We start from the raw sequence: 10,613 nt of genomic DNA, 5'->3' as shown, positions 1-10,613 counted from the left end.
CCGGGCTGGGGATTCGAACCTGCCACCTTAGGTGTATGTGGCTGGCGCCTTAGCTGCTTGAGCCACAGGCACCCACCCGGTAACGTATCATATTAACAAAATAAAAGACAAAAGCTTCATGAGTATTTCAATCAGCTCAGAAAAGCATAGGAAAACCTAACTTTTAAAAAGAACAAACTAGGGAATAGAGGTCAACTGCCTCAAATTGACGGAAGGGATCTGTGGAAAATGAACTGCAGGTAACATCATCCTTAATACAAAAACGTCAATGCTCAACCCCAGAGATAAAGAACACAGGAGAGTATTTGTACTGGAAGTACAACAGGAAAATAGCTACACCGAAAAAAAAAGGGGGTATCCAGATGATAAATTAAGAACCAAAAAAAATTTCTATTAATATGGAATTTTCTGATATATACAAATCTTAAGGATACATTAAAAATAGCTAATAGAACTTTTTAAAAAGTTCAGTAAGGTTGCAGAGTAAAATATGAACATTGTAAATCAATTGATGTCTATGCACTAGTCATGAATGATCCAAGAGCGAAATTAAGAAAAAACCCATTTACAATAGCATCAAGAAGAATTAAGTACCTGGCACTCAATTTAACAAGAGAAGTGCAAAATTTGCACATGGATAATTTAAAAACAAGAAACATTTAAGAAATAAATAGTTCCAATTAATTGGAAAGATACCCTAGGTTCATAGCTTGGAACTATTATACTAAACCTAAAACCACAGATGTACGGATTTAATACAATTACTATCAAAATTCCAACTGCACTTTCTGTCAAAACCGATCCTAAAATCCATGAAATGCAATAAATCCAGATGATCAAAATAATATCAAAAAGAAGAAAAAGGTAAGATTACTGGCAAATCTTGACTTCAAAATTCACCACAAAGTGACAATAATCAAATCAACGTTCCATGAATACACATACACAGGGAGCGGTGGATAGAACTGAGAGCACAGAAATTAGTCCTTACTTTTACAGTTAAACAACTTTCAGCAGAAGGGCCAAGCCAGTGAAATCGGGGATTAATTGTCTTCTGGACAAATGCTGCTGGATATCGACACGCCCAAGAGTTAAGTTAGAATCATTCCTCACACGGTACACAAAAATTAACTCAAGATGGATTACAGACCCAAATTTAGGAGCAAAGAGCTGTAAAATTTCTAAAAGATAACCTGGTAACAACTCCTGACCTTGGATTAGGCAGTGATTTCTTAGATATGACAATAATTATTATAAGCGCAAAAGGTTAAAAAAAGAGAGACAAATTAGACTTCATCAAAATTAAAACTTCGTTCTTCAAAGAAGGCCATTTAGGAATGGGATGAGATAATCAACAAAATGGGAGAAAATATTTGTGAAACGTGAATTTGACAATAATTTTTTATCCAGAGTATGGTGTAACATAGTTGGAAAGAACTATGACAGCTCCATAGAAAAACAACCTGATTGGAAACAGGCAATGGGCTTTAATAGACATTTCTTATTAAAAAAATAAAATAAAATAAATAGAAGGCACTGTAATCAGTCAATAAGCGTATGAAAAGATGTTCATCATTAGTCACTAGGTAAAAGTCAAAACCCCAATGGGATATCACTTTTCAACCACTGGAACAGCTATAGTCAAAAAAGCCAGGCAATAATAAATATTTGGGAGGAGGATACGGGGAGGTTGCAACTTTCCTTCAACGATGACTAAAATTTAAATGGTGTAGTCATTTTGAAAAATGGCTTGGGCATTGCTCAAAATCTTAAGCATATGGTTATCACATGATCCAGCAATTCCACTCTCAGCTGTGTCACCAACAAAATTAAAATCTTGGGTCTTCACAGAAGCTGGTATGTAGCAGTGCTATTCACAACATCCAAAAGGTGGAAACAACCTAAATTTCTATCAACTAAGGAAAAGATAAACACATGGGGTGTGTCTACACAATGAAATGTCATTTGCTGACATATGCAAGAACATGGAGGAACCTCAGAAATTTTATAATATTCGAAAAAGGATATTCTCACAGGACTATATATATGTTATGTAATTCTTTTTATATAAAATTCTCAGAATAAGCAAATGGATAGGCACAGAAAATAGATTAGTGTTTGTCTGGGACTAAGGGTGAATGGGAATATGGAATGTCTACTAATGGTCCAGAAGGTTTTCTGTTTGCTTGAGACAGAGTCTTACTTTGTTGCCCAGGCTAGAGTGCTGTGACATCAGCCTAGCTTACCGCAACTTCAAATTCCTGGGGCTCTTGAGGAGCTGGAACTACAGACACCCCCCCAGGACACTTGGCTAAATTGTCTATTTTTTAAACAGAAATGGGTCTCAATTTTGCTCAGGCTGGTCTTGAACTTCTGAACTCAAAGGATTCCCCTGCCTCAGCCCCCTAGAATGCTAGGATTTCAGGTGTGAGCCACCTACCCTGCTGAGCTTTTTTATTTTACATCTGGTAATTTAAAATTATAATGTGGAGATGGTTTTAGAGCTATGACTATACTAAAATCCCTGCATGCTACATTAAATGGGTGAAATATATCCTAATAAAGCTGTTAAAAATTGAATAATAATGATTCAATAAACTTTGTATTAGATATATCCTCTAATGCAATATCTTGTCAAAAAGAAATCTGGACTTGTTATGTTTGTAAGAGATAAAGTATACATCCTAAGAAGGAATATTTTGGGGGACATTACAAAGTGACATTATACAGTTGATTTCATAAGTAACATAAAACTCCTGAATGTATATGGACTTAAATTTAGACCTTCACATATCTGAAGCAAAAACTAATAAATTGAAAACAGACAGATTCATAATGATGGGTGAAATTTTCATCATATCTCTTTCAGTAATTGATATAATGAGGATATAAAAATAAAGATACACAATACTTACAAAACTGTATCAGCTAACTTGAACTAACTGACATTTATTTCATAGAATGCTAAAAGTAGCAAGGGCAGAACACAACATTTTCAAGTCCATTAAAACATTCAGGCAAATGATATTTTAAGACATGAAATAAAAACTCAATAAAGTAGTAAATATTGGAATTATATGAGTGTCTCTCAGACCATAATAAGATTAAACTTATTATTAAAGAAGTCCCAAATACTTTAAAATGAAGCTGTGATCTCCTAAATAAACTAGGTATAAAGGCAAAATGAATATTAGCTATGAGGAAATATTTAGAATTTCATATCAACATTGTGTGGATGTAGATAAGCAACTAGCCAGAGGAAGGTCTGTAGCACCCCTGCTTCTTTTTAAACAACGACCTAATCCTCCACCTTATGACACTGGAAAACAAAAAGATAAAGCCAAAGGTAGAAGAGAAATTATTAATAGGAGAGAAAATATTGATGAAAGTGAAAGCCAAACAATAGTAGGAAAAATCGGTGAAATAAACATCTGGATCTTTAAAAATATCGATTGGGGCCAGGCGGGGCGGCTTACACCTGTAATCCCAGCACTCTGGCGAGGCTGAGGCGGGTGGAGTGCTCGAGTTTACGAGTTCGAGACCAGTCTGAGCAAAAAGCGAGACCCTGTCTCTAGTAAAAATAGAAAAATTGAGGCAAGAGGATCACTTGAGCCTGAGTTGGAGGTTGCTGTGAGCTACGATGCCATGGCACTCTACCAGGATGACAGCTTGAGACTCTGTCTCAAAAAAAAAAAAAAATTGGAAATTGATAACCATTGTTCAACACACATTTCCTTGGACACGGAAATTAGAGTTTGACTTGCTACGTGTACTAGTTGAGAAAAAAAGTTGATCTGCTTGGTTGTTTTTTTTTTTTTTTAAATGAATATTCTTCATATTTCCTCTGTCAATGCCTCTTGATTCTTCTGATAGAGGCATGAAATACTATGGCCAACAGTGTGGGCTCCATACTCTTCAGCAAAACCATTCCCTATGTGCCATGGTTTTTCGTTTAGTTTTCAACTTCAGTGCTCGTGAAGTCTCAACAATGCTACAGACTCTGGATTTCCATGAGTCCCCGTCGTAGTCCCCACACGTGGAGACACACAGGACTGGTTAAAATTATACTCGGGATCTTTTTAATGTCTGTTTTTACCTGCACATATTTTCTTGCTCTGTGTTTACCAACAACTCCGTGGAGGTGGAGTTGGAGGAGGCGTCGCTTGTGCTCAGTCTAACTTAAGCTCAGACGGCCTATAGACTTTGTACTCTTCCATCCATTATTTTGTGGAAATAATTCAAAATTGTAATTTCAGGTTACTTACACACACACACACACATACACACACATATATATTACAGTATTCCTCTTCTTTTTCTATAATTTTTTTTACAACATTTAAATTAAAACCACCCTATTTTAAAAGTCAAAAATCACATATCAACATCTATTTCATTCGTTTCCAGAAAACGCTGATACAAACGAGAAATTGGATTCTAATGAATACCGCCAGTAATCGTGGATATGCACTGCTTATCCCCGCTCTTACACTCGCCGCCAATACAGAGCCACAGGTCCATCCCACATGGCGTCCCATCCTGAGCAACGAAGTTTTCCTGACATTCTGACGATGATCCGTTGCAATATTCAGGGAAGTCACAGTCATCTAGTGCCGTCCTACATATTTCTGTTTTTCCCTTAAACTGATGGGGCAAAGTAAATAATATTGAATAAAGCAGAATGAGAGCACAGAAGCACAGGGAATGACAGCATTACTTATGTTGGTAAATAGAAACATTTTTTAAAAGCTCTTACCTGGCAGTCTTGGCAGCAGACTCCTTTGTAACAAGTCGAGCCATCTGTGAACTTACATGTTGCAACATTGCAGCAGTTTGCTTCATTATCAGGACAATTCTGAAAGGAAAACAGAATACACTGACCTGTCTTCTAACTTGTATTTATATTGGACACACATTTTCATGGTGTTAGCGCGATACACATAGTATACACAGAAACACAACATAACACACACATAGATGTTTAACATACATGTTGCCAAACAGAAAAAAAAAAAAGATTAAGAGACTTATTCATAAGTTACCTACAAAATGTAAGACCATGTGGATTTTTTATATTTCTAGAGTAGGTCTGGCTATATAGGGAATAGGAGTCTCTGAAGCCCTGGGATTCAGCACCAGGCTGAGATGGTCTCTGGCTCTTGTAGACAAAAGAGGTTAAATACAAGACAGAATGACAAACAGAAGAGATAATTTTAACATTTCATTGTAGTGACTACTTCTCACTCAATCCTGCTGGATTTACTATTTTAAAATGTGGTGCATTTTGGGGGTATAGTAAAAGTTTATTTCTTTTTTAATCCTATAATAAAGAAATAGTATTATTTCTGAGCATGGCTGAAGTTGTCACTTTTTTATGTCATTTGCCTGTAACTTCCCCTGCCCTGTTTTATGCTACAGTCCATCTATACACAGCGAATCTGCTTTTAAAAATTCTTCTACTAGGGTTAATAAAAGCAATAGAAAATAAAAGAGAAGGTGGGGGGGCAATGTGTTCACATACATATACAGGTTTACATTTTTTTTAAATTCCCACGGATTTGAAATAATGTTAATTGGGGGAAAAATTCATTAGAGGGTGCTAAAATAAAACGTAGATATCAGTAGTCTTAATCTGAGTTACAGCAAGATGTTTACTAAGACACAGGATTTTCAATATTTTCCAGTTATTCTACGTGTCATTGCTACTGCTATCTGTATGGAATTTTAGAAGGAAACATTCTATCATATTGGCTTAAGACACAATGATAAAGCATTTAATGGGGCACAGATACACTAAGTGCCCAATTTTAGCAGAAATTTTCAAGTTGTTCCTATTCAAGCTCAACCAAGCAAAAACAAGTGGGTGATGGGGAATAATTTCTTAAATACACATCACACCTAGAAACGTACTTCTTATGCTGGGGAGAGTGCGCATGTGACCTCAGCGGTGGCTGTGGGGAGCTCGGAGCTCCGCTCACACCCTCTTGCTTCCCAGGTCACCACTCACTACTGAGTCTCACGATGCCTCTCTTCCTCATGCTGTTCCCTTTTCTCTACTCCTCTCACCTTCTTTCAACCCAGCCACTTTCCCTAAGATGCCCACAATTTGCATAAACTAGTGCTGCTTTATTTCATAGGTTCCAAATCCTTTTGACTTAAATACTGACCTAGATCAAAATATTTAAAAACCACAATGTCTCCTGCCCCGTTTTCTTGCTCCATAGTGAAAGGTTTGTGACCATCCTTCAGAATGTCAGAGGGCTTTAGGTGAAGCACCAGGTTTAAATTTTACCTTTGAATATGAAGCGAAAAGTACACTCCAGAGGAAGACAGCAAACCTACATCACCTCAGATATTAAATATAAGGAATAGCAACCTTATTTGTGTGAGAGGTTAGAATGGTGGTTATAGGGAAGAGCAAAATGATGAGATGATTCTCAAGAGGTGCAAAGATTCATTTCTACAAGACAAATGACCATAACTGGCAATATGCATTGTATACTTATAATCTGTTAAGGCCGTAGAACCTGAGTGTTCTCACCAAGAAGAAAAAACAGAAATAAAAAACAGAAAAGAAATACTATGTGAGTTTACAGATACGTTAATTGGCTTGAACGAGGTGACTATTTTACAATGTACACACATACCATATGCTCAAATCTTCAAGTTGTACAGCTTAATTTTTTTCTCTAGTTGCTTTGTTTTGTTTTTGGCAATAAAATCTCCTTCTGTTGCCAATTCTAGAATGCAATGGTGGATGGTAGCTCACTGCAACCTTCAACTCCTTGGCACAAGAGATTCCCCCGGCCTCAGCCTCTGGGACTACAAGTGTGAGCTGCCGTATACAACTAAACATATGTAGTGTTTAGTTATCAACTATATCTCAATAAAGGTGGCGTAAGGAAAAGACATTACCTGTACATCCATACAACTCCACGTGGAGTTACAAATACCTGAATCTGTATACCAATATATGCATAAATGCATTTGTTAGTTTATTAATAATCCCTACGGGCCTTCCTCAAGCCTCTGCAAAAAACATTAGCTTGATAAACCAAGGAAAACGGCAGTGTCATGCTATAAACATTGATGAATCATGTTGAGTGCGATTCCTGTACATTTTCCTCCAGGTCGGTACCAACCTCTTGACTTCCACAATCACAGTCCTCTCCTGCGTCCACCACCTTGTTCCCGCAAACTGCGTTCTGCTTGTAAGATGGATCTAAGCGAGGATGGTTTTGGAGACACTGGGACTTCTGCTTTGAAATAAAATGTGCAAAGTCTTCCATGCTGCAGTTACTAAACATCTTCACACCACTGAAATGACTAAAAATACATCAAACTTCACATTTTTATGTGAGTTTCCATGAACTTCCTTCCCTCAGAGTAAAGCTATTTAATAGCATTCCACAGCACCCCCATACCCCAGTCTTGTTAGTGTCAGAATGCTTTCACATTCTAGGCATGGAAATTCAACCGTTCAAGAGTTTCAAAGTCTTAGAAGGAGTGAGTTATTGATGCACAGAGTTTTATGACTTATTTGTGGCACTGTTCTCTCTGGTTTTGGCTTTTTTCTTCCAAACTGCTCCATTTCTCTTTCACTTACTGCTCCTTGTCCCTTTTACGATTCCTAAATGCTGGGATACCGCTTTGTGAACAAAATAAATCAGGCTTTTCCTTTTTCACCGGTGCTTGTTATTAGGTAATCCCACAGAGTTCTATAGTTTTAAACAGCACTACCCTTGACATTTCAGATATTTGTTTTTCTAACTCAAACTCACCCCCAAACTCCAGAGTGTAATATCTGTTGCTTTGCTGTGGTGCTTCTTCCCAAGCTTATGTCACAGGTACCTAAATTTAAATTCCTCTCCTCTCTGTCATAAGCTGCCCCTCCCCAAGCATGATGCATTTCAGAACCTGGACTCTGTGGTCAATCAAATAACACAGGTTAAAATCTTGGTTTTTTTTTTTCCCCCCAATCACAAGTTGTATGCCCTTATCAAAGGTACTGAAATTATATATACACTTCAGTTTTCCCTGTGATATGTGATGAACGTATCATTTATCTCTCAGAACTGTGGCGGAGTAACATAGGTAGAGCACTAGAGACTGGCCTATGCTTACTCCGTACTATTAATATTTCTAAATTCAGTAAAATGTAATTCAATGTAGCCATAGAAGGAAGTAGAGACAAGCACACGATCGTTTTAACACTTGTTAAAATCTACTCCTAAGGAAAACTTTGGCAAATGAGGGATACGAGAGAGTTTTCTCAATCTGATGAAAAGACCCTAGGAAAACCTTCACTTGACATTTTTACTGGTGAAAGATGAAAGGTTTTCTCCTTAAATCAGAGTAAAGATAAAGCATCCACACAGAGAGCTTTCATTTTACGTGGTATTGGGTGTCCTAAGCACTATTAAGAAGACAAGAAATAGAAATTTAAAAAATATACAGATTGTGGGCAGTGTCTGTGGCTCAAAGGAGTAGGGTGCTGGCCCCACATGCCAGAGGTGGTGGGTTCAAACCCAGCCCTAGCCAAAAATGGTAAAAAAAAAAAAATATATATATATATATATATGTGTGTGTGTGTATATATATTTATATACAGATTGAAAAGAAAGATGGAAAACTATATTTATACTATATAATTGCATGTCAATAAAGCTGTAACAAAACTAATTAGTTCCAGAACAAATATGTGTTTAGCAAAGCTACAGGATATGAGGTCAATCAAAAAAAGTAATCAATACCATTTCTATATATTTGCCACAAACAACTGGAAATTTCAGTCTATAAAACACATTGCAATTAAAAAAAACAGTAAGGAACAGCCTGTCTACACTCAATACTTTCTCCAAAGAAAAAAAAAAAGAGAAAACACTACGTTCTGAAGGGTTCTAGCAATGATGAGAATAATTCATCAAGCATGCCAACAAAATAACCTGGTTTCAAAATTGAACAGATATTCAGAAGTGCGTGAAAGGGTCAAAGAACTTTCTGTATGCACGATCTTTTTATCCTTTCTTTCATTTCCTCACCATTACAATGATTGTAACTGTTATAATCAGCATCACAAGCAATATATCATCAGTATCATTGTAAGCAACTATATTTTGGCCAATGATAAACTGAAGATTCTTGAACAGTGTTGATACTATTAATATTTGATGCCATCTGGTTTTGTTTAGATTAACAGGGAAAACAAACGTAAGTCATGAACTTGACTGCAGAAATCTGGGAGGTGACCCTCGGAGATGGGAGAGAGTCAGGATGAACGGAGAGAGGAGGAGTCCATGCCTGTGTGTAGTTGAGATGTCAGGAACGGCTTTTTCCCCTGGGACCAGAGAGATGCACAATCCACAGAATTGTCTCTCTTTGAGAGTTAGGAAGCTCACGCTCCCCTAAGGTGCTGGAAGCCTGTCCCTCTGCCTTATGCCTTATTTTATGGGTGATGTAGGAAGAGGCTGGTTGGGATTCCTGGATGTCAGAATGTTGACAAGGGTCAACCAGGACTTCTGAAGAAATCCTGTCTGGTGATACTCAATCACAAATATAAATATCTGCCTTCTTTATGCCCATTCTAAACAAACCCACATGCTTCTTCCTCACACTTTCTTGTCTCTAAACGTCCAGCTTTATAGTATCTAGATCCCTGACCGGAGTCCTTTGCCCCAGCAAAGGCACTGGGGCGGGGGGGGAGGTGCGGGGGGCTGACACTTCTCTCTCTCAAGGTGGAAAGCCAGCTGTGTTGTTTGCCCACACACTCACAGGGATACTTCTCACCCTTCCCTGCTGACTTTAAGTCTAACTGTACAATAACATGAAATAAATAATTTATTTTTCTGTTTTGAAAAAAATTTTTTAAATTAACTACTTTATTTTATTTTTAAATACAGAACACATCATGAATTTGCACGTCATCCTTGCACAGGGTTCATGCTAATCTTCTCTGTTTCGTTCCAATTTTAGTATACGTGCTGCTGAAGCAAGCACAATAATGAATTTTTTAAAACTGCAGCTAAGATACTGAAATGAGAATGAGATTTTTTTTCTTCCTCTGTCAACCAGTTTTTTAATACCCCTGTGAGGCCCCTGACGTGAACTGATTAAAAATTATTGGAAAAAGAGATGTAGGTGCCGTGCGGATCTGGAACCCCTGTTCCTGTCGTTTGCTCCAGCTTTCTGAACTTTCTCCAGCCTATTCCCTGATATGCTAAAGCTGTCATCAGAAAGACAGATACGCTCCCTCCATAGGTAATTGGGGAGATTGAAAACACCCATATTATCACAAAAATAGTCAAGTTCAGTAAGATAGTCACTTACTATGTCCTAAACATATGCTCAGCCCTACAAGGACCCAATAGTCCACCAGAAGCTGCGGAAGAACTTCCCATCTCTTAACCGATACTTGCTAGAGGTTCCACATGTCCCTAATTGGCCAGGAGCGTCTTGTGTTTCCCTGATCACAAGCCTCAGCGAGCCGGGCATGTTGCCCACAGCCTGCGCCACCTGCAGTGCCCTCTCGTCTTCCACCAACACATCATGTATTGATCCAGTTCCACAATTATTTCATCAACATTTGTTCTCTAAAGCCAATGTGGGTTACTCTT

The 10,613-nt window shown here is 37.7% G+C and overlaps 1 protein-coding gene and 1 non-coding gene across 2 annotated transcripts in view; both read right to left on the bottom strand.

The window, feature by feature from the left end:
* The window catches only part of ADAM2 (ADAM metallopeptidase domain 2), a 59,358-nt gene that overhangs the window by 24,833 nt on the left and 23,912 nt on the right, over nt 1-10,613 (bottom strand). The window contains exons 12-14 of the mRNA XM_012812223.1: nt 7,143-7,326; nt 4,757-4,855; nt 4,449-4,644 (exon numbers count right to left, since the gene is read on the bottom strand). Of these exons, the coding sequence (XP_012667677.1) occupies nt 4,449-4,644; nt 4,757-4,855; nt 7,143-7,326 (479 nt within the window). The remainder of the gene's footprint in view (nt 1-4,448; nt 4,645-4,756; nt 4,856-7,142; nt 7,327-10,613) is intronic.
* LOC111721890 lies at nt 9,890-9,996 on the bottom strand. Its single transcript, XR_002770885.1, has one exon. It is a non-coding gene; the product is annotated as a U6 spliceosomal RNA (small nuclear RNA).

Source organism: Otolemur garnettii, unplaced genomic scaffold, assembly GCF_000181295.1.
Source record: "Otolemur garnettii isolate 467f Iridium unplaced genomic scaffold, OtoGar3 scaffold00197, whole genome shotgun sequence".
NCBI classification, from domain to species: domain Eukaryota; kingdom Metazoa; phylum Chordata; class Mammalia; order Primates; family Galagidae; genus Otolemur; species Otolemur garnettii.
This window is presented reverse-complemented; position numbering and strand designations above follow the sequence as displayed.